Source organism: Hipposideros armiger, unplaced genomic scaffold (genome assembly GCF_001890085.2).
Source record: "Hipposideros armiger isolate ML-2016 unplaced genomic scaffold, ASM189008v1 scaffold_748, whole genome shotgun sequence".
NCBI classification, from domain to species: Eukaryota; Metazoa; Chordata; class Mammalia; order Chiroptera; family Hipposideridae; genus Hipposideros; species Hipposideros armiger.
Window position 1 is genome coordinate 478,185 of NW_017732098.1, and position 26,540 is coordinate 504,724.

At 45.8% G+C, this 26,540-nt stretch overlaps 2 protein-coding genes across 3 annotated transcripts in view; one reads left to right on the top strand and one right to left on the bottom strand.

Annotated features, from left to right (window-relative positions):
• WDR82 (WD repeat domain 82) overlaps positions 1-17,315 on the top strand; it is a 19,247-nt gene extending 1,932 nt beyond the window's left edge. The window contains exons 2-9 of the mRNA XM_019628120.1: positions 3,707-3,804; positions 6,446-6,512; positions 11,361-11,460; positions 11,936-12,052; positions 12,288-12,443; positions 12,876-12,945; positions 13,376-13,518; positions 14,535-17,315. Of these exons, the coding sequence (XP_019483665.1) occupies positions 3,707-3,804; positions 6,446-6,512; positions 11,361-11,460; positions 11,936-12,052; positions 12,288-12,443; positions 12,876-12,945; positions 13,376-13,518; positions 14,535-14,564 (781 nt within the window). The 3' untranslated portion in view covers positions 14,565-17,315. The remainder of the gene's footprint in view (positions 1-3,706; positions 3,805-6,445; positions 6,513-11,360; positions 11,461-11,935; positions 12,053-12,287; positions 12,444-12,875; positions 12,946-13,375; positions 13,519-14,534) is intronic.
• Positions 17,316-19,265: 1,950 nt separating this feature from the next.
• On the bottom strand, positions 19,266-24,098 carry PPM1M (protein phosphatase, Mg2+/Mn2+ dependent 1M). Of its 2 annotated transcripts, none has more exons than XM_019628089.1 (10): positions 23,773-24,098; positions 22,894-23,065; positions 22,498-22,752; positions 21,936-22,048; positions 21,482-21,566; positions 21,275-21,393; positions 21,052-21,115; positions 20,720-20,827; positions 20,462-20,610; positions 19,266-20,170 (listed from the first exon to the last, which is right to left on the bottom strand). In XM_019628089.1, the coding sequence occupies exons 1-10, from the start codon at positions 23,994-23,996 to the stop codon at positions 20,026-20,028; spliced, it is 1,434 nt and encodes a 477-aa protein (XP_019483634.1). In that variant the 5' UTR covers positions 23,997-24,098; the 3' UTR covers positions 19,266-20,025. The 2 variants fall into 2 exon arrangements, with proteins under 2 accessions (XP_019483634.1, XP_019483635.1); XM_019628090.1 differs by having other exon boundaries at positions 22,894-23,017; positions 23,773-24,097.
• Between the last annotated feature and the right edge of the window lie 2,442 nt (positions 24,099-26,540).

Sequence of the window (26,540 nt, forward strand, 5' to 3'; positions counted from 1 at the left end):
GGCGGCTGTGGGGTCCTGGAGCTAGAAGTAACTTGAAATGTTTAGTGCTTGTGCACAGATTGGAACCTTTCCTTGGAACCTGAGGATGGAGATGTATATCCTCATTCAAAGGAAATGAAAGTTGTGATAGCATTTCTTCATAGTTTGTCTCTGAATTTCGACTTGTTGGGAGGGATGACAGTGACTTGAAGTCCTGTCTTGTTCAAAATAAAATCTTAATTTTATGACATAATGCAGTTTATTCACTCAAGTAGCATTGTTACTTAATTACAAACTTCAGAGTTACAAGTGTTTCAAAGAACCCTTATATGATCCAGTAAATTGGCTACATTTGCCCCCTTTGACTTATCATTCTCTTTGTATGTATTTATATGTATGGCTTTTTTTCTGAACCATTAGAGAGTACATTGGAGGTATCAAGTCCCTTTATCCTTAAACACAGATCCCTACTACATGGTTTTCCTAAACACATAAGGACATGCTCTTATATAACCAGAGCATAGTTATCCAAATTAGGAAATTTAATATTGATAAAACAGTATAGGGCATACTTTAAAAAATTTTATCTATTAATTGTGGACTTGTTTCATTGTGATCTGTGATGGGTGAGTGGTCTGGTAGGAGACCGGAGTTCTAGCTCGGCCTTGTGACCAGGTATGTGACATTGGTCAGATCACTTCTCTGGGTATTAGATGACCTCTTTTAGCCTCTGGGAGTCCATGATCCTAAATGGTAATAAAACATTTGCCACTAGTGTAGGTGAAACTAACATTGGAAGAAAGGTAATGTTTTTTTGTAAGGCATAGTATCTTTATTAGATGGTACTGATGTTAACATTTGGGAGTTTGAAAATAGATAAAACAGTTTTCTTTATGCTTGGTATTTTCGTTTACTGTTCATTTAAACTTTCTTTATAATGGAGTTTATCCACTGAGTGATTTTTTTTTTCAACTTGTAAGAATGCGAATCTGTGGTAGATGATGTGAATTATTCAGAGGAAGGCTTTAACGTTATTTATTCATACTTGATAGCCAGAATCATAGTTTGTGGAGAGAAGCTTACCAAAATATTTGTGAAAAAATGTTGTTTCTGGGCTTTGTAAAGATCCCCTGAGGGTGGCCGGTTAGCTCAGTTGGTTAGAGCGTGGTGCTGATAACACCAAGGTTGTGGGTTTGATCCCCACACGGCCCGCTGTGAGCTGTGCCCTCCCTAAAAGAGTCAACTATGCCATTGTAGCATGAAAGCAATGTGTAACCAATAACCATGGCTGTTTCCCAATAAAATTTAAAGAAAAAAAATCCCCTGAAATGGATGCAATACATTAGGATCTTGCTTTCAAAGTAGGAAATGATAAGAGGTAAAATATTTCTGTTATTAAGAACAAATCTCAGGTTAGTGTTACTGATACATTTGAGACAAATAGGCCATATATAAGTGGAACTGAAAATTTCCCTTACTCCACACACTTTAACATTGGCTTTTTAGGCTCTGTCTTCATTGTTGTAGATAGCCTGAAATACAGGGATAAGTAAGCTTTTCTTTCCACTGGTGGAGGCAAAGTCAGCTTATCTTTTGAGAGCAAGAACGTGCACACGCTCATACTCATTCACTCACTCACTCACTCACTCACTCACTCACTCACTGGTTACCACACAGTAACCCCAACGCAGAACCTGGGACAGTGGACTAGACAAGGTAGTCTTTAAGCTGACCTTTTTAGCTGATCTTTCAGTAATGTAAGGATGTGGGAAATTCAATGCATTTAGAGTGAGAAGTCTTGTTTGGAAATAAGTTTTATGTAGTTTCCCTACCCTAAGTCTCACTGACATTAACAAAAATTGAAACTGCAAATGATTGACTTCATAAAGCTGCCTGAGGCATCTGATTGTTTAGCATCTAGGTTCCAAGAGGATTTTGCATTGACAGGGTGAACGTCTTTCTTTTCCATAAATTGGAACTCTTGGTAAACATTGTTACAGGGTTTATGTACCAATTTATGTAGGATTAAATCCTCCTACACCATTGATTAAAGATTTTGCTGAGTTCGGTTTCAGCTTGATCTTCAAGCTTCTGTAGAGGAAGACATTTAATGAACTTCAATGAATGGATTGATGTTCTCTAGCTTGGAAATATGTAATTTTACATTAAAGTAAAAAGAAAACAACTGATCACTATCTTGCTAGGAGTAGTTAAGCTTGCCTTTTTTTTTTTTTAATGATTTTATTGGGGAATTGGGGGAGGGGAAAGACAAGTTGCTGTCCTTTTTGTTCTTCAGTCTAGTTGTGGAGGACGTTGCTTCACTGGCAGGCTGCTCTCCTGCCTCATCCAACAGCGTCAGCTTGCTCTCTGTGCCTTCTCGGTGACCTCGATTCAGCCCTGGCACTCCGCCCAACCCCTGCCNATCTTGCTTTCAAAGTAGGAAATGATAAGAGGTAAAATATTTCTGTTATTAAGAACAAATCTCAGGTTAGTGTTACTGATACATTTGAGACAAATAGGCCATATATAAGTGGAACTGAAAATTTCCCTTACTCCACTCACTTTAACATTGGCTTTTTAGGCTCTGTCTTCATTGTTGTAGATAGCCTGAAATACAGGGATAAGTAAGCTTTTCTTTCCACTGGTGGAGGCAAAGTCAGCTTATCTTTTGAGAGCAAGAACGTGCACACGCTCATACTCATTCACTCACTCACTCACTCACTCACTCACTCACTCACTGGTTACCACACAGTAACCCCAACGCAGAACCTGGGACAGTGGACTAGACAAGGTAGTCTTTAAGCTGACCTTTTTAGCTGATCTTTCAGTAATGTAAGGATGTGGGAAATTCAATGCATTTAGAGTGAGAAGTCTTGTTTGGAAATAAGTTTTATGTAGTTTCCCTACCCTAAGTCTCACTGACATTAACAAAAATTGAAACTGCAAATGATTGACTTCATAAAGCTGCCTGAGGCATCTGATTGTTTAGCATCTAGGTTCCAAGAGGATTTTGCATTGACAGGGTGAACGTCTTTCTTTTCCATAAATTGGAACTCTTGGTAAACATTGGTACAGGGTTTATGTACCAATTTATGTAGGATTAAATCCTCCTACACCATTGATTAAAGATTTTGCTGAGTTCGGTTTCAGCTTGATCTTCAAGCTTCTGTAGAGGAAGACATTTAATGAACTTCAATGAATGGATTGATGTTCTCTAGCTTGGAAATATGTAATTTTACATTAAAGTAAAAAGAAAACAACTGATCACTATCTTGCTAGGAGTAGTTAAGCTTGCCTTTTTTTTTTTTTAATGATTTTATTGGGGAATTGGGGGAGGGGAAAGACAAGTTGCTGTCCTTTTTGTTCTTCAGTCTAGTTGTGGAGGACGTTGCTTCACTGGCCCATGTTGGTATTGTGATCATTGTGCTCTTCCCGGGTGAGACATTCAATCGCTGGCCATTGGACAGCGGCTCACAGCAGCCCACTGCAGCAGGGGCTGCAGCCTACGCAGTTGCTGGCGACCTACCACAGCCTGGCTCCAGGCCAAGCTGTAGTTCACCATCTTAGCTGTAGAGGGCATAGTGTCACTGGCCCACATGTGGGATCCGAACCGGGTCCTGCTGCTCAGAGCTGGCATCCCAAGCCAACTCTTAACCAATGCACCACTTGGCTGGCCCGGTGATGGAAGATTTTGATGGTTTTTTTTCTCTGTCCATTTTCTCATCAGACCAAAGAGAACCCTGTACAGTAAGAAATATGGCGTGGACCTCATCAGATACACTCATGCAGCAAACACAGTTGTTTACAGCTCTAACAAAATAGACGGTAAGCAAACCTTCTTTTTAGGAGATTATGGCTGTTTCCTTTGTTAAATAGTTCATGGAATGTTTGTGACTACATCTATTTTGGTTATAGTTGCTTTAAAATTTTCCTATGATGTTAGCAATGCTAATAACATTGTTATGACTGAAGAGATGCTGGAAGCAAACCATTAGTGTTTTGAAGGACTTGAAACTGAGCATGAAAGAGTGGAAACTGGGAATAGGAGTGACAAATTATATTTATGGTTTATACTTCTTGAAACTTGAAAAAATTCTTTCAGAACAAATAAAAGGAAAGAATACTTGACACACAGCAAGGGTAAACAACAGTACTTCCTGTTCAAAATGTAGAGATCTAAGAAAAATTTTCACAAATGCTAGAGGTATGATAATTTTTGGGGATCTTAGAAGAGTTTTTGGTGTATGCCCAACCTTTTATGGTCTGAGTCATAAAGGATAGTGTACTGACTTTGGTTATCTTTGATTCTGGGGATATTTTTTGCTCTGAATTTTACCCTTTTTCCCTTTACTTTTAAATAAAGCTAATATCTTTGAAGGGTAAAAAAATTATTTGTAGAAATTAAACTTGTGAATACCTTTCTCTAATAAACGGTCTCTGTTTTTATTTGCATTTCACCTGAGATAAGTCATTTTCACTCGACAGATCATCTTGGTAATTGAGCAGTAACACTCACTTTCATGTTAGGACTTTTTTTTTTGTTTTCATTTAACTTATCTTACTGATTATTGATTTTTTTTTTTTTTTCGCTTTTTGCAGTAAGATTTTTCTGATGTCATTCAACAAAGATTGTTTAGACTGCTATTTTGGCTATGCCTATCTCAGAGCAGGTGGGCAGGTCTGTTTTTGTTTTACATTTTTCTGCCTGTACTTGACTTTTAGTAAGTATATCATTTCTACTTTCCATGACTCTATTTCAGAAGTAGTTTTCTAAGTAAGTGTGCATTTCATGCTTTTGGACAAGAATATAAAACATTAGGATCCTGAGGAAACATATCTCTGATCTCTGCATGACTGGTATATTTCTTCTGTTGGGGTGTTTTTCTGGGTGGTTAAATGAGGATTGTCCAAATGTGGTGCAAGATGAGGCAAATGTGTGGCACTTGCAGCTTTGCTGCCAGGCCTCTGCTGTGAGGATGTGGCCTTTCCTGTCTCGAGTGCATCCTGAAGAGTTCCTCCAACGCTTCGTTTCATTTTGCCTGATTCCAGGCTGAGGTAGTAGTTTGTACAGTTTGAGGGTCTATGATACCACCCGGTACAGGAGATAACTGTACAGGCCACTGCCTTGCCAGGAACAGCGCGCCAGCTACCGAGTGGGGCGGAGAGGATGGCGACACCCTGCCCATCTCTGGGAAACCAGGTAATGGGGAGGAAGCCTTTTTCTGCTTAGGGCAGGTGAGTAGTTCCTAGCAATAGAATAACCAGGAAGACTTTGTAGTTGTCATTCAAGAACTTGGAAGATGTTTTCAAGGAAAATCATGTAGAATTCAGTTTTGGAACATACAAAGACTAGCTTTTTCCCTCTCTCAGGTTAAATGCCCTCTTATTAGAAAATACCCCTGTGAACCACTAGGGTGACTTGGTGCTTTCAGCTTCTTTGTTCCTATGTTCTGTTTGCCTCCAGAATGTTCTTTCTGTGCTTTCCTTTCTGCATTTTGGCACCATTTCCTATTACCTCTTTCTGCACAATTGTTCCTTATTCATAGTCTTTAGGGGCAGAGTACTCTCCAGTTCTATTCTTCATGGTACTTCATTCCCTTCCCACCATCATTTTTTTTGTTTGTTTACTTTTTCAGATAGAATCATTTGGTTTTTAAGAGTGTCTTATTTTACCCAAGCACAAATCTTTATGATTATTCCTTTCTTGATATTGTCAAAAATCTCACTGCTATGACTTGGTATAATAGTTCATGAGTTTGGTTTTGAAATGTCTTGAGATCTTTTAAACCCAAATTTTTTTCACTTCTTTTGGCTACATTATTATTATTGTTGTTATTCTTTTTAACTCACTTCTCTGGTACAAGGGACGAGTGTGGATGGTTGGCTAATTAGAAAAGAAGTAGTAGGACATCTCTCCATTTTGTTTAGTTTTAATGTAAATTGTATATCCAATTAACATTCAGGTGAGGTTAGGGTTGCATCCACACAGTGTTAGAGAAATCTGGACAGAAGTATTATGCCAGAGTCCAGCCTGATGGCTCAGCTTGGCATGGCTGCTTAATTCTTTGAGCCTGTTTCCTCAGCAGCCAAATGTTTTTCTTTAAGACTTGCTATTAAAGAAACTATTGTGATATTGTGGGGGTGGTAGGGGACGGACAGGGAATATTTGCAGAACAAGTTGCATTGTAACTACTCGTATGCAGAAGCCATATGAGATTGGTAGTCAATGATTTTAAACATTGCTCTATATGCTGTTAACTTAAGAACTCTGCTTTTGAATTATGTCATATCTGTAGTGCCCACTCTTCAGCTGTGGATAGGAATTATGCACCGGTATTTATTCACACCTTGCTTGGCTATGGAAAATAATGAATTCTTTGACCTTGTCTTTTCAAGATGAAAATGCAAAGTAAATTCTTTTAAAAATAGGATATGATACCATCATGCCTTATTTGTCTTCTTACAGATACTATTCGTTACCTGTCCTTGCATGACAACAAATACATCAGATATTTTCCTGGACATAGCAAAAGGTAAGGCCCAAATGTTACAGAAGTATATAATTCTTTTCTCCCTGAGGTTATCCAAACAACAGAAGAATGGAAATATTTTTATCAGTGAACTAAAGCTAGTTCCTCACTGCTGTTTGGCATTCCTCTTAGTCTTCTCTTGTTAATCCCCCCTGAACAGTCAGCTCTTGATTAACTGAGGTTGTGGAGGCAGGGGTAGGATTTCATAGATAAACAAATCTTAAAATATAATTAGGAAAAAAGTAGGTTAAAGATATTCAGTAGAAACCTATGTAGTAAATATTACACTTAGAATTTAGGAACCCCAAATATCATATATCCTTTAATGAAAGGATCATTTACATATATGAGGCCTTCTAGTATTGGTGGCCCCCATTTCAGCAGGTTCCCGCTCTACATAAACTATGCAAAGATCTTAATGAGGATGCAAAAATTAATACTTGTCCTTTGTTACTTTTGAAAGTTAAGCTTGTTTCCTCATTCTATTTTGTAATGCAGGTTGTTTCTCCCTGTCTTCTACCCCAATTGCCCCAGTATTTTTTCTCGTTTTTCAAGTTTTGGTTGAATGTTAAACACTTTTTCCTTGGATGATATTTTAATCATGGGGAAAGGGGGTATTTTCCCCCTGCTTTCATTAGCAAATGTTTGGAAAGCCAGCTTGGAGTGGTTGAGAACCCTGACAGGAGGTTGGCCAAGAGCACGGTTTTCTGCCACACTTCTGATTGGGCAGGGCATTTCTATGTTGGTGAAGATAAGAGGAGGCAGCTGGTGGTTACTGTGCAGTTCCACAGAAAGAAGGGCTTGTGACAGGTAGATGTTTTCGCTTGTTTGTAATTAAATTAATGTTCACAAATGTACTGTCTGTAATTAAGAGTTGACTGCAGTTATTCAAAATTCTTTCCAATCTTCCCAATTATACAACCTCAACCTCCTGATTCTTAGTAGATGACTTTGTCTCTCCTTTTTTGAGAAAAATCAAAGCCATCCAAAATGAGTTCTTTTCAGATTCTATTCCTTTCACCTAAATTCTTCTCTTCCTTGGAACCCTTTCCTTGAGAAATAAGGAACCTTTCTGCTATGACAAAATCAGCTTCTCTCTTTCTGCTTGCTGCCATCTCCTTAACTGTACTTTTCCTTGCTGCCTACAAACTTTCTTGGTCTTCCTTATCTTAAATCTATTTCTTGAGCCTGTTGCCCACTCCTTTTCACTGTCAAACATGAAAGAATAATCTGCATACTCTCATCTCCACTTCCTCACACTCAGTCACTATTTTAAATCACTCTCCCATCTAGTTCCAGAGTCATGGGGCTTTTTTCAAGCTGCCTCCAGTCAAAATCCATTGCCTTGGGCTTTTTTTTCCTGTGTTCAAACTTGCAGTGAAGTGTTTTTTCCCCCTTTGGCAGCTGACTTCCCATCTTGGTTTTGTTCTTGCTATTTTTGGCCTCTTTCCTTTTGACTCTAAAATGAACCAGATTCTCTCCTAGCTTTCTCCACTTCTTGGTATTTTCTCAAATATCTCCACTGTTTTCATTTACCTCTATTCAGATAGCTTCCCAAATCAGTATTTTTAGCTCATGTCTGTCATGATTTCCAGACTCATCTTCCACCCACAGGTTTTATACACATCTATGCAGATCTGATGGGATCCCACCTGACAGGTCCGACACTCCATCCATCGTTGTATTCCTTGGGCCAGCTGCTCTCTGTCTGCCTGATGTTTCTTCATCTCTGTCCTTTCCAATTCTCCCAACTTGAAGCCTATGTTGTCTGTTCACTGCCTTTCCCCTGCCTTCACATCCACTGAGATGTTAAGTCTTATTGATTCTACCTTGGTTTAACCTCAGGTGTCATTCTTCTCCATATTCTCTCTTTTGCTTCTGTTCTGATTTAATGCTGTCAGGTGAATTAGTGTCAAATCCTAATTAATCTCCCTATCCCTCACCATCCTGCTTCGGCATCCTGAATTACAGTTCTGACCACTTCACAGCCTCCCTCAGGAAGCCTTAATGGTTTTCCACACCTGCCTGCTCTTTCCCCTTGGAGTTAGGTTCTCTTCCCTCTGCCTTGGACACGTTTGCCCAGTGTTATCTCCCACCACTGCAGTTCAGGTGCACTGAACATGTGCCTCATACCTTCCTATCTTGCACCTTCTGGAAAGACATCTCCCATTGAAACCCTGTTGGCCACAGGTGCTGGTTCTTCCAGAAAGCCTTCCTTGACCCTCTCTGGGAGTTGCCTGACTAGACGGTTAAGCTTCTGTAGAGTTGAGGTCTTGTTCCTCTTTTGTATTCCTTGTACCTCTCAGCATAGAGTCTTGTGCCAAGATAGACTTCCTTTGAGCTTTTGACTTGAATACCATGGCATAAAATTTTATGTCTGTATGCATTCTGCTCATCTGTTTCAATATTGCCTCAGCTTTCCAAGGAAATTTTGGCTCACGGTGGCTTTTAAATTTTTAAGTGGAGGAGCTAGTGCAAGCATTGAGTTTTATTGGAAACCTTTTTTTTTTTTTGGCAAAAACTTTTTAAGAAAAAAAGTAAATTTTCTCATTTTCTATTCATGGCATACATTTTAATTCTTTCTAGTATAACCAAAACCTCTTGAACCCCCTTCTAGATTAGGGAAAAAAGAAAATCCATTCACAAATAAGCTGTGCAATTCAATCACCTTTTTTTTACTTCAGACTTTTGTTTGTCAAAATGAAACAGTGCAATATGCACATTTCCTCTATAATCTTCATCTGTGATACCAGCTCCTGTACCTCTGAAGTGTTTTGCAGCCGAGCCAGAATGTGGAACTGCTTGTCCATAACACCCAGAAGGAAGAGCCACCTGAATGTCCGTTTTCACAAGGGCTCTCTCCATAAGTGGTACTATAGAATTGCAGGCATTGTACAGGTCATAGCCCACGGCCCTTTAGGACCCCATGTTTGGGCCATGGTGTGCTCTGAGAGGCAGGTAAAATGGATTCACATATGGTCCTTCTCAGCAGGCCAGGCCCACATGCTAGGGAGATGGCAGGTGTCCCTTCAGAGCACGGCATGGCAGAGTGAGAACATGAGCAGAGGGGACAGGAGAGCTCAGGATGAGCCCTTGGAAGAAATATTTTTCAGTGAGTGATTCTCAATGGTATAACCATAAAAAGGGACCTAAATTGGAAATACAGTTGCTATTAGCACAGGTCTGTCGCACTCTAAGTGTAGTGTCCAAACCAGCAGTCTCACCATCCCCTAGGAGCTTGTTAGAAACTCAAATTCTCAGACCTAAAAATCCAGACCTGTTGGATTAGTTCTGGGAGTGGATTGCAGCAGTCTGTTTTAACCCACCATGTGATGCTGACACCGCTCAGGTTTAGAATATTGGTATAGTGCACAAACCTCTAGTTAAAGGATCATGCTTTTTTTTTTTTAATTAGTAGTACTGAACTACTATAAATTCACCCTTTTAAAGTATATGGTTCAGTGGTTTTTACAGAGTTGGGCAGCCATCGCCACTATCTAATTCTAGAATATTTTCATCATCCCAAAGAGAAACCTTGTACCCGTTAGCAGCCACTCCCACTATTCACCCTTTTCCCTGTCCCTGGCAACCACTAATCTACTTTCTGTCTCTATAGCTTTGCCTCTTCTGGACATTTTGTATAAATGGAATCAGACAATATGTGTGGCCATTTTTGTTTGACTTCTTTCACTTACCATGTTTCCAAGGTTCATACATGTAACATAAATCACTGCTTCATTTTTTTATTATTGAATAATATTTCATTGTATGGATATGTACAACATTTTGTGTATCCATTCTTAGTTGATGGACATTTGGGTTTTTAATTTTTAACTTATGAATAATATTGCTGTGAATGTATGTGTATATTTTTGTGTGGATACATATTTTCATTTTTCTTGGTATATACCTAGGATTGGAATTTCTGGGTCACATAGCAATGCTTATCTTTAAATTTTTTTTTTTTTTTTTTTAAGGATTTTATTGGGGAATTGTGGGAGGGGAACAGCGCTGGGGAATCGGGGGAAGGGGAACAGACAAGTTGCTGTCCTTTTGTTTTTCAGTCTAGTTGTGGAGGACGTCGCTTCACTGGCCAATGTTCGTATTATCATTGCGCTCTTCCCGGGTGAGGCAGATCAGTCGCCAGCCTCTGGACAGCTGCTCACAGTGGCTCTTGGCAGTTCACACCGGCTGCCGGCCGCTCACGCTGGCTGCCGGCCACACACGGTAGCTTATGGCAGCCTACTGCAGCAGGGGCTGCAGCCTACGCTGTTGCCGGCGACTCATGGCAGCCCAGCTCCAAGTTGAGCTGTTGTTCACCATCTTAGCTGTAGAGGGCAGTGTCACTGGGGATCCGAACTGGGGCCCTGCTGCTCAGAGTTGGTGTCCCAAGCCAGCTCTTAACCAATGCGCCACTCGGCCAGCCCTTTAATTTTTTGAGGAACTGTAAAACTTTTCCAAAGCAACTGTACCATATTACATTCCCACCAGCAATGTATGAGGGTTCAATTTCTCCACATCCTCACCAATACTTACCTCCTTTTTTTTTTAATCTCTCTTTTGGATTATAGCAATGCTAATGGTTATGAAGTGATATCTCATTGTGGTTTGATTTGCATTGGAATCATACATTTTTATGCTATAGCTTTAAGTTCTTTTTTTTTTATTATTATAGTAGTTACCTTTGATTATTCCAAATTGCTTCTGGATTCTTTTGATTATTCCAGATTCTTAAAATGGCAGTTTGGGGAGAACAGATATATATAGATAAGCTGGTAGAGTGGCTTAAAGTTCACATCCAAGTTTTGCAACTGTTTTGCTTCAACTCCTATTTATCTCGATGCATTGCAGGGTGGTGGCCTTGTCCATGTCACCTGTGGATGACACTTTCATTTCTGGGTCCCTTGATAAGACGATTCGACTCTGGGATCTCCGGTCTCCTAATTGCCAGGTAATGTTACCTTACAGTTACACTTTGAGTGTTTTCTATGGTAAGCACTATCATTAGTTTTCCTTCTTAAGGAAGGGAGATAACAGTGGTTCCATTTTGGGATCCCTGAGTCTTTAAACTTTGGAGAAAATCTGTTTTCCTGGTAGGTAGCTGGTAGTTAAGCAAATGCCCTAATCCATTACATATTACGTTATGCTCTGTGTCTTACTGCTTTAAAAACAGTTTTCCAGGAGCCTTTGGGCTATAGCTTTTAACTTCAAGGGATTTGTTTTTATTTTAATTCAGTATTTATAAAATTGTATAGTTAGTGTTGATCTGAAATCAGCAGTATGGAGACCTGTTTTTTAAAAGCTTCATTTTAGTTTTTCTGTTCTCTAGGTAGGCTGGTATCTATTTATGTCACTTTCTTAGTTTTCATTGGGAAAAGTAATTTTTATAGTGATAGGTTCATTAACTTTTTTTTCTTGTTTCTTAGGGCCTCATGCATCTACAGGGCAAGCCAGTTTGTTCTTTTGATCCAGAAGGGTTAATTTTTGCTGCAGGTGTCAATTCTGAAATGGTCAAACTTTATGATCTTCGCTCTTTTGATAAGGTAAATCTTTTAATTTTTAAGCTATCTTGATATTATGGACATGTAATGTGAAATAGACATGTGAAATGGACATGTAAGAGCCTTTTCTATAGTAGAGGAGGTATGTGGTAGATATTAGAGTGTCAGAGCAGTTGTTCATCCTAGTCAAAGAGGATACTAAAGGGATAGAATGAGAGTTGGCTCTGGCAGAAGGAATTATTGATGTGCCTTGGGCCTGGGGCTGCTACTTTTACAGGGGCCGTTTGCGACCTTTAAGATGCAGTATGATCGGACTTGTGAGTGGACAGGACTTAAGTTCAGCAATGATGGCAAACTCATCCTCATCTCCACCAACGGCAGCTTTATCCGGCTCATTGATGCATTTAAAGGAGTGGTGATGCACACGTTTGGGGTGAGCTGACAACATTTGAGCATGGCTGTTTCCATGCTCATACCTTTCGGGCTGAGAATTGTGTTAGCTGGTTGGTGGAAACCAGTGGGTTATCCTTGACTCACTGATTGAGGCTGGACTTGCATTTTCTCCCTGCACATGAACTTATTTCTCTTGGATCTAAGACATTCACTTCTCACCCAGTGACCCAGGTTTGGTGTTTAGATATAAAATAATTTCTGACCATAAACGTTTTCTTGCCCTCTTGAATATGGAGTTGGGGGTAGGGGGTGAAATGTGAACAGTGGTGGCCAAGTTTGGAATTTTGGTGGGGCAGTGCATGAGAAGAGGGGTTCACAGAAAGGGAGGTGATGTGGGTGCTGGATCAGCGTTTCTAGGCAATTGTTTTTGTTAATGGTGCTATAACAGAGAACTGTTGTGCTTTTGTCTTAGGGTTATGCCAATAGCAAAGCTGTCACACTGGAGGCCTCATTTACTCCAGACTCCCAGTTTATTATGATTGGTAAGCTTCCCTTGGGGGGTTATTTCCCTCATACTGTGCATTTGTTTACTTCCATTATTTTTGTTTTAACTAATTATTATTTATTATTCCTGTGATAGATGTTCTATGATTTTTGTATAGCACAATATGTCAAAAGTATAGGGTCTTTAAACTATCCTGATTTTGTAGTTCTTTACTGGGAACTGGCATTAAAGGTCTTCCCTGAACCCGCATTAGAGTTAAACTCTACAAGTACTATTTTACTAGTAATAGTAACTTTCAGATGTAACCCTGCTTTCAGTCATCTTAATGGCTAGATGTTGGTATTGTCGTGATATTCAGTCTTCTTTTTAAATGAGAAAACTGAAGTTAGAGGGGAAGGATCAAATAATTAGGGTTAAGATTAATTTCCCAAAGTGTCCTTACTTTACTGCTTCTGTACTTCCCTTAGGTTCAGAGGATGGCAAGATCCATGTCTGGAATGGAGAGAGCGGTATAAAAGTAGCTGTGTTGGATGGCAAACACACAGGCCCCATTACCTGTTTGCAGTTCAACCCCAAGTTCATGACCTTTGCCAGTGCGTGTTCCAACATGGTATGTGAATGACGAGAGATGTCCTTTGCTGAATGGCCCTTTCCATTTGGGTGGTGGGTGTTTCAATGAGCACAGCAAGCTGTGTTCTAAATAGGTACATTACAAGCACCCAAGTTCATGTTTCTCAACTGGTGGAGTCCCTGTTTTACCTCTTATTTTCTGGTTTCTGATTGGGCTGGTCTTTCACTTTTACTTTTTATTTCTGTGATCTGGGATCACCTCTGAACTTCTGGGAGATCTTAGGCCCGTTTTTGCTCTGGCTCCTGGTTTTATACCCAAATTGCCTGGGCTATGCTTGACAGCTTTCTGGCTTCTTAAAATACTTTGAACAAGCCTTTTGTAGCTGCAACCTTTCAGTTTTCTGTTCCTCTCAGTTTATGCTGAATTCCTCAGAAATGCTTAGTTTGTTCATAACTCACCACTTAGAATTTCCTTCAGGTCCCTGTCTCTTCCTAGACAACACTAGCAGAACAAAGCTTCATGAGTCTCAGCCTCCAGTTTCCTCTCGGCATCTCCTAAACCTACCTGGGTATTTGGGGATGAGGCACTTCATTGCTACCCTACCCAGAGTACATTGCTTCTCCCCCACCTCCCCTTTTTAAACTAAGAACACAGTGTCAGAAAAAAAATGCAGCAAAACCATCCAATCCAATCCCTCTCATTGTTTACAGCTCAGGAAGGAGAGGTCCTGCCTGAGGTCACCTGGTAGATTAGCAGTGAGGCCAGGTTACCCAGACCCCCGCCTCTTGGATAGCACTACTTTTTTCCCTTAACCACTGTGCCACTGTGGTGGAAGGTTGACAGTGTTGGAGGGAAACCGAATCAGCTTACTTCCATGTAGACTGGGGAGTGTTTCTCCATAGATTGCCAGTCAGTTGGTCAGGAGGCTGCCACCAGCCATAACACCTCCATTATTGGAGTTGGACAGCTTGATGCAGTGGGAAGGGGTAAGAAGTGCCCTCAGCAGTTAAGGGAGAGGCTTGGCTTTTTAAAGTTGACTTTTGTTCTCTTTCCAGGCCTTCTGGTTGCCCACCATTGATGACTGACCCGGATGCTACTTGGCTGTTTCTGTACAGTGAGGGTGGCCAGCAGGAAAGAACTCAGAGGGGACTGAGATGGCAGTGGGATTGGATCATTTGATTGGGCTGGAGAGCAGCCTTCCACATGGCCCTCCCAAGGATGTGCTGTACATCTGCTCAAAAGAAAAAAATTACTTTGCTGAGCTTCTTCAAAAGGACTCTTGGTGCAGCAGATTCAATTGGGACTCAGATTTTCCAGCTGTCACTGCACTGAGCTCCTCCAGAGGAGTGACCGGACTCATGATTAGGTATAGTGGGGCCCTTCAGACGCCTTCAGTTTTGAATGTATTTGCTGCTGAGGAGCCGGTGAAGTTGTCAATTCTGCACATCCCTTCTCCCAACCCCACAAATGCATGGGAAGCCACAGTTCTGGTTTTGAGATGCTAGGGCAGCTCAGTGTCCCTTGCCCTCACCCTGCATGTCTTATTACTGGGTCTCCCTGTGTCATTGTGGTATAATCCACAACCATCATGTTAATTAGGTGCCAAACATTTACAAAAATATGTCTTCATATATCTTGGGGTCAGAAAGGGACAGATACAGAATGACCTTGCTTGTCAGGAAGCCTTGCAAAGTTAGTTGTTTGAGGCCCTAGGTGCTGGGTGGGAAAAGGTCCAAGAGCCTGAAAGGAAGAGAGGTAGCAGGTGAGTTCCTAGGGCTAGATTTGGCAGCAGCCTGGTGTGGTCCCTAGTCATCAAGACAAACCCTTCGTCCTCCTGGGTGCTTACCCAGCTTGGTTGTGTACAAAAGCAAAGTGGGAGTCTATTTTTGTACATGAGATACATCACACTTTCCTGTGGGCCAGTATTGTGGAGTAAGTCTGAGTTGTTTACACTGATGCCTTCCCTGCCCACCACAAATTATGTACATAGTCTCATAATACCACCCCTTCCCCAGCTCCCAGCCATGAGCTGGCTGTAGGCCTGTGTTATATGTTATATTTAGCCTTTTTATATATGAACTGGGATTTCTGTTGTTTGTATTTTAGCACAGTGTGTATACCTTCATTTAAATATATCTGTGTGTGCATACATACATATGTATATGTATATGTATGTATGCATATATATAAAATACCTGTTGTTTCTCAGAGTTCAGCCGAAGGACACGGAGTCCCACAGCCTGGGGGAAAGACTGCATCCTTGCTAATAGTGTTTGCCACAAGTGTTAGTGAGTCTTCCCTATTCCATTTTTCCCTTCAGAAGATTGAATGAAGCAAAGCTTCACGTGTTTGTTGTTCCCATGGCAGCTAAGTGAGGGTCTTGGGATGACTCCCTTGTGTTCCTCAAGCGCACTTTGGGGCCCTCTGCAGTATTAGCCCCCCTTTTTGCCTGGTGATGGCTCTGTCTGCGCCTATATATGTGTGACAGTCACTTTTGCATGCCTTTTGTGTCTGGCTTGCAGTATTTGGGGACAGGATGCTGAAAACAGGGCATTTTCAGTTTGTCTGAGGCTTCTTTACCAATTACAGGTCACTCCTGTTTACCTGGTATGTCTGCCTTCTTGTTTCTTTTCCTTGCCTTCTCTTGGGAGAGGGAGGGGTCCTGATCAGGGTTGAGATGAGCTGCTGCTGGCTCATGGCCTCTTCCTCCCCTGCATGGCCTTCTTAGAGCAGGATGAATGGCATGCTATTTCACTGAATTCCCAAACATTTTAGCAGGTAACATTCTCTGCAGATCCAGTAACTGACTCAAGGTTATGACTTGCTCAAGAGTACGTAGCTGCTGGGGGGTAAGCAAGCCATTATTGCCGCTGTTCAGCAGCAGTAATAGGCTGTGAATTGCTAGCAGTTACTGTTTTGTTTCCGTTGTTTTTAGCAATTATTTTTTGACTTGTTCCTCAAACTTGAAGGATAAGGGGCACGGATCTCTTCCAAACGTTGACTAGAATCTGCAGCTTCTGCAGTGCCACCCACTGTATAGCTTTGCCATGTCAGAGTGGAGGGACTTAGAAGCCAAATGATCTGAACTGTTACTGCCCACTCCTGGCTTTCCAGGGTAGAAAATTTATGGGCGGAATAACTTCAGAGAGTGCTCAGAACTAGGTTAACAAGAGGCTGCATAATTAACACATCTCTAACCAGAGCAGCCACCAAGCATGACTTGCCTGTCCGCAGGAAAATAACTTGTATTGAGCTGTGTGTCCAAAGCTGAGGTACCATGTTCTTTGAAAATATGCACTGCATGGCCTCTATTTTTGGGGACCTATGGCTGCAGAGCTGGCTCCTGAGGTGGGAAGGAAAGCGAAAAGATGCAGCTGGAAGTGACTGGAGAAGATGTGGTGGTGGGAATCAGACAGAATAAAGGGAAAAAGGAGGCTGTGGGCCAGAGAGGCTGAGGGCTGGGGCTGCGAGCATGCTCACAGTGGAAACAGGTGCTTGCTCATGGGGGAGGGGCTGCTCACCATGCTCTCAAGAGTCAGGGCCAAAGCCACCAATTTGTAGGACAGTAACACTGCACCACTCAACCACCAGCCAATGGGGTATTTTTTTTAGAAAAAACTTCCCTGTTGAAATTTAAATTTAATTAAGGAAAATCTGGTAATTTTTAAAAGACTCAGTTTGCCACCCAAATGCTACCACTGTTAATCTTTTGGTGTTAAATGTTCCTCTAGACATTTCTGTGTGTAGATTTTTGGTGTTTACATAGTTGTTATTCTACTGTATATACAATTTTATGTCCCTTTTGTACTTAACATATAAACATTTTTTCCATGTTATCTGTCTTAAACAGATTTTTATGGCTACAGCCTCTTCCATTGAGTTTTTGTAGCATTGATTGCCTGGTTGCTAGAGTTGGAGGGAAGGATGGGTTGTCTCCTGGTTCATATTGGGACTTGCTGTAATACTATGTGGATGGATTGTTGGTCTCCCTGGGACTGCTCCAGACTGTCCCTGGTGACTAAGGCCTATGGGCTGGTGAGAGGAACCCCATGACCCAGCCCTCAATGGATAGTCCTGGGTCTCCTCAACCCCAGGCTCTCATAAGCAATCATATAGCCAGAAATGAGTGACTGGGAAAGGCCGGCCCAAGCCAGCCTTGATCTTCAAAGACTGCATCTAGCGTGTACCTCAGGCTGCCTTTCATCTGCACTGTTACCTTGCCCTTGATCACATTGGCAGCCTCTAGTTGGAATAAGGTTCATCCTGCTAGGCCCTGGCTTCTGGGGGCAAGGATAGTGGGACAGGGGCCTCATGTTTGAGGCTCCTGCACCAGTTCTGGCAGAAGGCCTGGCCAGTTACTTGGTGTAACCCATTGGCAGTCTGGAGCGTTGGTAACTCCTAGAGCCAGTTCTCTAGCTTTATCAGCTGCAGGACCTGCTGTCTGCCTCCTTCCTGGCCCTTCTGAATCAGAAGACAGCTTTGGGCCTGTCATTTTGCCCATAGTAATTGGAGGTTGGCTAAGGGCTCTGAGGGGCAGCAGAGGGAACCTCTAGCTTGTGAGTGGTAGGGCATGCGTATGCATCCAGGACAGATTGCTCAAGGAGGAAGAGACCCCTTCACAGCCTGGTGGGAGGGCTGCTGCAGCGTCTGGCTCTGCTGAGACATGCACAAGTAGGTTAGTGTAGCTGCCCCTGCAGCAGTCACTCACTCCTGTCAAGGTTTGGCTTGCTTACAGTGGAAAGACCCACTGCACCTGCTCCCCAGGGTTCAGCCTTTGGTTTGAGGAGTGAGGAGTTTAGTGGGCTGGGTCAGAGGCAGAGCAAGGGGGCTGTGGGGCCTAGCTGGCCGAGCTGTTGATGTGGGTAAGAGGCAGACACAGCATCTGCTCGCCTTGGGGTGCGGAAGGAGACTGCTGAGGAAAGGGGAAGTAAAACTGCAGGCTGGTAGGGCACACTCCTGCATTTGATAGCTGCCTAAGTAGAGGGTTCTTGGAGAGGCTGCCCAGGGCTTTTGGGGCCAACCACAGTTTATCAGGGCCCAGCTATGGATAGCTGTAGACCCAGAAGTGCTGGGCTGTGGAATATGGCGAAAAATGAGAAATTTTCTAGTTTTTCCTATCTTGTCCCTGGAGAATGTATAGGAAATGGAGTCTAAAATAAGTTAATGGGGAAGAAAAACATGTCTGAGAGCCTCCTCAACGAGTTAAACACAGGTTTTTCTATCAATTCTGGGGCCCACTGGCCCTTGTCCTTCCTGGCTGCCGTCTAGGGCTGTAAATTGCCAGGTAAGAACTCATCTCAAATGTAAACTATAAAGTAGGAGTGCATCAAGGAAGAATTGGGTAATGCAGAGGGCATGAAAGTGGTTGCCTGTAACTGAACAAATACTTGACCAGCACCTGAACCTTGGCAAGTGCTAGATGATAAAATACTCTGGTGGGGAAGATGAAGACGTAAGCTACACTGCTTATCAAAACGCAAGCCCTGGAGCCCCAAATGGCTTGTCTCCAGCTAAGTCTAGCTTTAAAATTTGCATTCAAAAACAAGTTAAATGGCAGCCCCTCTGGTACCTCAAGTCCAGAACTCAGATGGTGTGGAGACCTTTCTGTTCTGGGCAACAATTCTCTCACCTCAAGCTTGGAACTAGGGAGGCCATAGAGGGAAAAAAAAAGTCCTGACTATATGCAAGCTTGCAAGGTGATGCTAAGACTAATTCTTTTGGAAGGTATAAAAGCAAGAGGTACACTGTAATGCCAAACTGTACAGCACTTCACGATTCACAAGGGCTCTTCTGCACACAAATATTTAATCGTAGGGAGATGATGGGGAGCAAACAGACATTGGGGCATCCCCCTAGGGTAGGGCTGGGGCCTGGAAGGTGCAGTCGAAGAGGCCAGTGCAGAGGCAGGAGCAGCAATCGGAGGGCATTTCCCACTTGGCCACCGGAGTCTCCTGTTGCTCCTTTTGTTCTCCCCCAACTTTATCCCCAGGGCCTGTGCCTTGGCAGAGGGAAGCAGCGCAGGCCCTGAGCTGGTTTCTCCCAAGTGGCTGCTTCAAGCTACTGTTGAGCAGATGAGCGGCTGTCCATAGCTTCCCACAGGCTCCCTGCATGAGCTTTGGGGGTTACTGAGTAGATACCCTGACATGGATTGGAAACTTGTATCCAAACACAGGCTATCTGCCCCTCCCGGCATCCTTGGCCAATTCATTTAGTCCAGCTGTCCCTATCTGGGAATAATATATTGGGGCTGTTAAGGATCCTTATGTGGGCATCCTAAGTTGTACAGTAATTCTGCCAGGGGAATGTTAACATTAGCACTATTTCCCTGCCTGCCACAGGGGGGGCCCGGGGAGCAGGGTTCCCCACGCTCTGTACTTCTGACTGCCTGGTATAAATGCTCCCCTTGAAAGGGGTTGGGGTAGGGTGGGGTGGTGAGAATCCTGGGCTGTGTCTGGTGCCAGGGCGGACAGGCCTGCTGCTGGCCACGGTGGAGGGATGCCCACACCACCGGGCCCCGAGTGGTTCTGGGATGTGGTCTCTGAATCCTCAATGGCTACTGCTCCCTTGGTGCTGACTGTTCAAGGGAATCACGAACACAGAGATGTCGTCGTAGGATACCTGCCCTTCCCCTGTGAGGCTGCCGTCCTTTCCCTGTGTGCTGTGGATTAGCATTTGGGCCAGCTCCGAGAACCTGTGGGGACCATACTGCGGATGTACTCGGGGGCCAGAGCAAAGAGCCAAGGCCAGCCCTCAGAGAAAACCTACTGTACTAGGCTAGACACTTGGGGACCCAAGCAATGCAGTCCAACTGTGGGGCCAGAGATTTTTGGGACCCACTGTCAACCCCACCCCCAGGCAGCACCAATCTTGACCACCTGCTCTTAGCTGGACTCATCGTCATTGCTGTCTTAGCCGTAACTACTTCTTGGTGTTGCTGCCGGGACCAACCCAGGCCCAGGCAGGTCCCCAGCAATTACAGTACCTGTGTGGGTCCTCTCGATTGCCAGGGAGGAAGCTCCGCACCAGCCGTGCCACCTGCTCATTGGACAGGACATCCCAGAGACCATCAGTTGCCATGATAACCACATCCTCCTCCTGCAGCTCCAGCTGGTCCACATCCAGTACTGTCACCTGCAAGTTAAGCCTGAGGATCCCTCAGCGTTCCCTTCCTGGCTCCCACCAGGTTCATTGTCTGCCTTTCTGGGCAGATGGCAGCTGGGGTGGGCTGCTCCCCCCTCACCTGTGGGACAGAGAGCAAGAAGGGCTTGAGCTGAATGTCTGTGTCCAGGACTCTGAGCTGATGGTCTCCCAGGCCCCGGGAGACGGCCAGTGTTCCCAGTAACCGAGCCTGGGGACAAGGGAGGTGTGAGGTGACAGCAAACAGCCCCAGCAAATGCACAAGTAAAGCATAGTGGTGGACTATGACCCTTGGGCACCCTGGGCTGAGGGAGAGACATCCTGTGGCCTTGGAGCAGACCCCAGGACATCAGTCACAGCCACCAAGGAACAAAGGAGCTCCCACCTCTGCCTGGGCAACTGAAGAGGGATTCTTGGAGGGAGCCATTCACTGACCTGCCTACCCTGTCCGTGGATCAGTGGGTACTTGAGATCTGACTTCTCCACGCACTTGTAGCTCCTACCGGGAGCAGATCCAGCATCAGCCTGGGCTCTACTCCACCTCCTCCTCCCACAGGACCCACCCTGCCCAGGTGGAAGGGGACTGCCCCAGGCCACACAGCTGGGCCTGGACCCCAAGGTTCTCCCCACTGTATCTCCCCACTCCCACCTTGCTCACCAGCCACTCATGTGGTGATCCCTGAACAAAACCTTCTGTCCCAAGTCATCCCCCTTCAGTCGCCGAGGGAACTCCAGTCGGGTGAACTCACCAGCCAGAAGCTCGGGATAGACAAAGGCCTGGGGTAGGGAGGCCATGCTCAGATCAGGCTCCCTCTGATGGCCTCGAGTTGGGACTCCACAGCCTCCCCCTGCCAAGGGCACCTACCAACTGCTGGATCCGCTGCCGCTCAGTCTCGGGGGTGAATTCAGAGCTCAGGGGCCTCACCTCATCTCTCCGCACCAAGATGGCCCTGGATGGGATTGGTGAGGAGAGGGGGAGGTCTCTGGCGCAACCTCCCACCTCACCCATGGCCTCCCTCCTCCAACCACTAGGGGCCAGCGCTGCCCATGCCAATCCCTTGTTTGAAGCCCTCCATGGCTGCCTACAGCCTGCAGGGTAGACTCAGACTCAGCCCTTTGGCCTGGCACATGAAGTCCTTGCCCTTCTTGGCATCTTCTGTCCACCATCATACTCCACACATGCCAGGTATACAAACAGCTCAGCCAGACAATCCTTGCCATTTCCATCCCTCTACTTCCAGCCCCCTTTCACTATCCCCACTGCCCCTAACGCCTGCCCTGTTCCACCCTATCCTACCAACCCTCCAGGGCTCACTCACCTGCTATCCCCGGCATTGGCCACGTACAGCTTTCCCTGCAGGGACACAGCCACCAGGGCTGTGCAGCCGCCCACTTGGCCTGAGGCCTCCAGCTCCCGCCCTATCACCTCATCCTGGGGCAAACAGAGGCCACTTTAAGCTGCTGTCCCCAATCCCCAACCTGCAGTTCACTTCCCCACCAGTATGCCTGGTAGTCCCAGCCTGAAGTCTAATTGTGATTCCCCGATCACTGTTGTCAGGAGATCTGGAAGTATCCCTTGGGAGGGAGGGAAACCATATTTAAAACGATGAGAAAGAGAAACCAGCCCCTGCACCAAGGACCAATAGGGTGTGCAGTGAGATGATGCAGGTAAAAGCACCTAGAAAATAGTAGGTGCTGGAAAAATGGGAGGGGTTATGATGATGATGGCCATTAGTAAGGAATGAACCAATCCAATCTTGTCCTTCCAATCCAAAGATCCAGGTGATGATCACAGTGCACAGGGATACCCCATAACCCAGAGTCCCTCAGGTCCCTGGGGACAAAACCTTTCTGCCTTTTCTACCGGAAAGCCACACTTACACATTCCTGGAAGGCGCTCTCCAGAGCACCAATCACCAAGTCTTCTGTCCTAATGCCCTTTTCCTCCACAAATTGGGGGTCACTGGGGCAGACACAGCGGCCGCTGAGGTGCATGGGGGGCTGAGTGGTCACCATGCCTTCTACTATGGCTTCCAGTTGTTGGCGCAGGCAGGAGTGCAGGGTGTTGGCAGCCAGGATGGCTGCAGCTGGACCACCGTGCCCATCAAACAGTGCCCAATAATGACCTGTCAGGAACTGTACAGAAATGGCTTGATGTAAGGCTCTTTCTGGCTTCCCCAGTTGACCCCTGGCTCAGCATGGGGCACTAGGGCAAGAACCTCAGCCTGAAGTCCTGGCCCCAGCCTATAAAAAGGGCTTAGGCCCAGTTGTGCTCACCTCCTCGGGGCACAAGGTCAGCCACTCCTGGTCCTCTTCAGTTCCAAACTCACATCTCCGGATGCATAGCTTCCCACAGGCAGCCTGATCCTCATTGAACTCAGATTTCTCTGCATTGATGATCCTGAGGCCAGGAAGTGATCCGTGACCCTTCAGGGACACACCCATGTCCCTGTGGGCACAGAGACCACAGCTGGTGCAGAGAGGGAAGAGCCCTCCCTCTGGGGCAGTAGCCCCCATGCTGTGACTTATATGTGGACAAAGATGGTGTAAGTTTGCTAACTGTTCAGTGACCTCCTGGCTAAGGCAAAACTCAGGGCCCAGCCCCTCTGGAGCTGACCTGCTGCAGGGGTGGGAGTGGGGGGTGGGGGTGGGGAGTCTTGGAGATAAGGCTGGGGCTGCCTGGGGAGTTCCGGGGCTCCCTTGCCTATCTCCTGCCCATCTCAGCCGGAATCCCTGTCTCATATTGCATGCGCCATAACCCAGGGTGAAGGGTGGTGGTGGTGGTGTTTTGGGGCTGGGGTGGGAGGTAATCTCCAAAGCCCAGGAAGCTGACACCCTACCCAGTGTCCCTGTCTCATGGGCAGGTCCTTCCCAACTTGCAGCCCTCTCTGAGAGAGGTTGGAGTCCCAAATAAAAAGCCGAGGTGGGATAGGGGGAGGTTGTCAGGAGTCCAGAGGTGAGGACAAGGGGGAGTTAGTTAGCTACAAGGTTGGGGGAAGGGGAGGGGTGTCAATCACTCAGTTTAGCTTGTTTTCTATATAGCTCAGCACAGTTCCCCAAGCTAGATCAGCAGGGGTCCGGGGTCGGGGATCTCTGGACAAGGGTCGCCGGAGTGGAGCGTGTCGGATGGAGGGCACTCGGGGGTGGGACACTCACTCTGCGTAGCCTGCATTCCAGGGCAGCGCGCGGCCCCGCGCTGGGCAGCGCACTGGCCGGGCCTCCGGGCGGCGCGGAGAGTCGGCTGTGCTGGAGCAGGAGCCCGAGCCGCGCAGGAAGCGGGGCCGTCGGTAGGGCACGGGGCTGGTTCGCGGCCTGGGTGGTCGCGGCGCGGGCAGCGGACCTCCGGGCAGGAAGCGGCGCCGGAACCAGCCGGCAGACATGGCGCGGAGGGCGGCAGGGGGCTACCTGCGGGTCGCTGGGCGGCAGGGCGGGCCGGACGCCATCCGGCCGCCCGCTCCGGGGAGGAGGAAGCCGGCTAGGGGGCGGGGCGGGACGGGACGGGGCGGGGACTCCCCCCAAACCCAACCTCGTCTGGGAGCCCGTGCGCGGCCTGGTGCTGTGGAGCTTGTCAAGCCTCATGACGACCCTAATAAGAAAACGCTGTTACCATCCCCACTTTACAGGCCAGGAAGCTGAGGCCTAGTATGGGAAGTCGCTTGCTCCGCGTCACACAGTAACTTGAGCAGGCTGATTGTGGGGCACCAGCCTTCGAGAGGGAAAAGTTCCTCCTCCCTACCCAACGATGCTGTGGGGGTTCAGAGCACACCCTGGACCTCTAGGCTGGGTCAGTGTCCACAGCAGAGCCTCAGGTCTCCTCCTGCTGGGTCCGGACCTTACGCAAGGGTAAGATGGGAACAGGATGTCCTTAGAGGTGTCAGACTGAAACATTGAGTAAGCGTCTCAAGAACACAGTGTTCCCTCAGGTGGCCTCCATTCCTCACCCGCCCAGCCTGGCCCCTCCACCCCCAGAAGGAGCTTGGTGGTCACACTGGCTTTATTTAGACTGAGACCCCGCTACTACCCTTGGCCAGTCTCCGGCATGGCTGCTGCTCCAATGAATGTGTCTTCTATGGACAGACAGCAGGATCCTTACTCGTGTGAGTGACTGATGAACAATAGGAATCGTAGTCACCAAAAGGCTCCAACTGGTCAAAGTTCATACCTGGGACTAAAAGAAGTGAGAATTTCATCTGGGCTGCAGGCTAGATACTGCAGTCTCTGAATCCCTGGCTAGCTGTCACTGTGGGGTCAGCAGCAGTGTCCTCCTTCACATCTGCATGTTAACAGGGCGCTTTGCCATCCTCTGTCACTTAAGCCCAGCTTCTGTCCCATGAGAACTCCGAGGCCCACACAGGAGAAGTATCCTGCCGCCCAGTGCTGTGCTGTTTCCATTATGACAGTGCAGCTGACTCAAAACCCACAGCCCCAGGGGATTTCTCTTCCCCTTTCCTCCTCCAGGAAGGAAGCCTCGCCAACTCAAAGCCCCCAAGACCCACCGGGAGGAGTCTGTACCTTCTCATGTGCTCCTAAGCACAGTACATGCTCACTTCCTCTGGGTGGCCAGACCTGCCTCATTGGGAGTTCCCCCCTACGCAAAAAGGAAGATTCTTGAGGAAGAGAGCGGTGCCCAACACCCCTCCCTTAGATGACTCAGTTCCAAAGAAGACTGGGGGCTAATTGACTGAACTCATTTGTGGGTGCCAGGCCCCACGCTGGGCGCAGGAGCACAGCACAGGTGGACATGAGCTCCCCTGCAGTGATGGTGGAAGTCCTGGTGGATGGTACTTGAGCCAGCTGGCAAGGGGGAGGGGCAAAGTTAGGGAGGGCTTCCGAAAGGACACCAGAGCTATGTATGACCTGTCATTGGACAGAAATGGACCAGCGATCCAGGGTGGGGCAGACCCAATTTAGTCTGTGGGGCAACCTCCTGGTCCCCACCAGCCAATAGTTCAGAGGCTTTTAAAGTCTAAAATTACAGGAAACAACACAAACACAGTCTATTTCCCCAACTCACTGTCTTGAACTTCCCTATTGGGATGAAGGTCCCGTTCTCTAAGGTGTATTCAGTGAAGCTCCTGGTAGCCAGGTGTCACAGGTGGTCTATTGCCCAGCGTAGCCACTTTAAGTTTCCAAAGCCATGTGGAGCCCTATGGCAATCCAGTCCTTCCTGTTCCAGGGTGTCCTGGGTTCCTCAATGCCACCCAGGCTCCTCTGACCCCCTGAACTCCTGTGAGCCTCTGCTCTTGCCTGGATCCCAAGCCTGACTCCCTTGGTTTACTCCCTCATTTTGCTGAAGCACACCTCTAACAACTTTCTAAGAAAGGATGACGGGAAGATAATTTCCTCAGTCCTTGCAAGTCTGAAAAGGTTTGTATTCTGCCTTTGCTTTTGATTGATACTTTGGCTCAGAATTCTGACTGCTTTTGTCATTATCTTTGGACTCTTGCTGCTGCGATGAAATCCAGTGTCCCTATTATTCCCAGACCTTTGGATTGGCTTGTGTGTGTCTTTTTCTCTCTCCAGAAGTTTCCTGGTTCCTCTGTCTCTGGTGTCTGAAATTGTAGGTGAGGGGCATTAGGGTGGATATATCTTTATTCCAGGGCTGGCCCCTTCCTGGAGATCATGCACTGCCTCACTCTCTAGTGACACCCTTTTGACACCCTTCTTTCAACTGCTTGAATGAACCCAAATGTGTCTCCTGGCAGGAGGTGTCTCCTCAGCTATTCAGGCAGCATGTAAGGGATGGAACAAGACTGGAAAAAGGAGAAAGATTTTTATGCCACATTTTTTCCACTCACAATGAAAATAGCTTTTGTTGAGTTCCATATCTGTCCTTAACAAGTTTTAGTTTTTTGTATGTTTTTAAAGGTTTTTATTGAAATATAAGTAACATACAATATTATATTAGTTTCATGTGGACATCA

Coding starts and splice junctions, on each gene's coding strand:
- PPM1M (XM_019628089.1), bottom strand. CDS start 23,996: ATGTCTGCCGGCTGGTTCCGGCGCCGCTTCCTGCCCGGAGGTCCGCTG. Junction 23,066..23,772: donor TGGAATGCAGGCTACGCAGA/GTGAGTGTCCCA, acceptor CTGTGCCCACAG/GGACATGGGTGTGTCCCTGA. Junction 22,049..22,497: donor AGAGCGCCTTCCAGGAATGT/GTAAGTGTGGCT, acceptor TGTTTGCCCCAG/GATGAGGTGATAGGGCGGGA.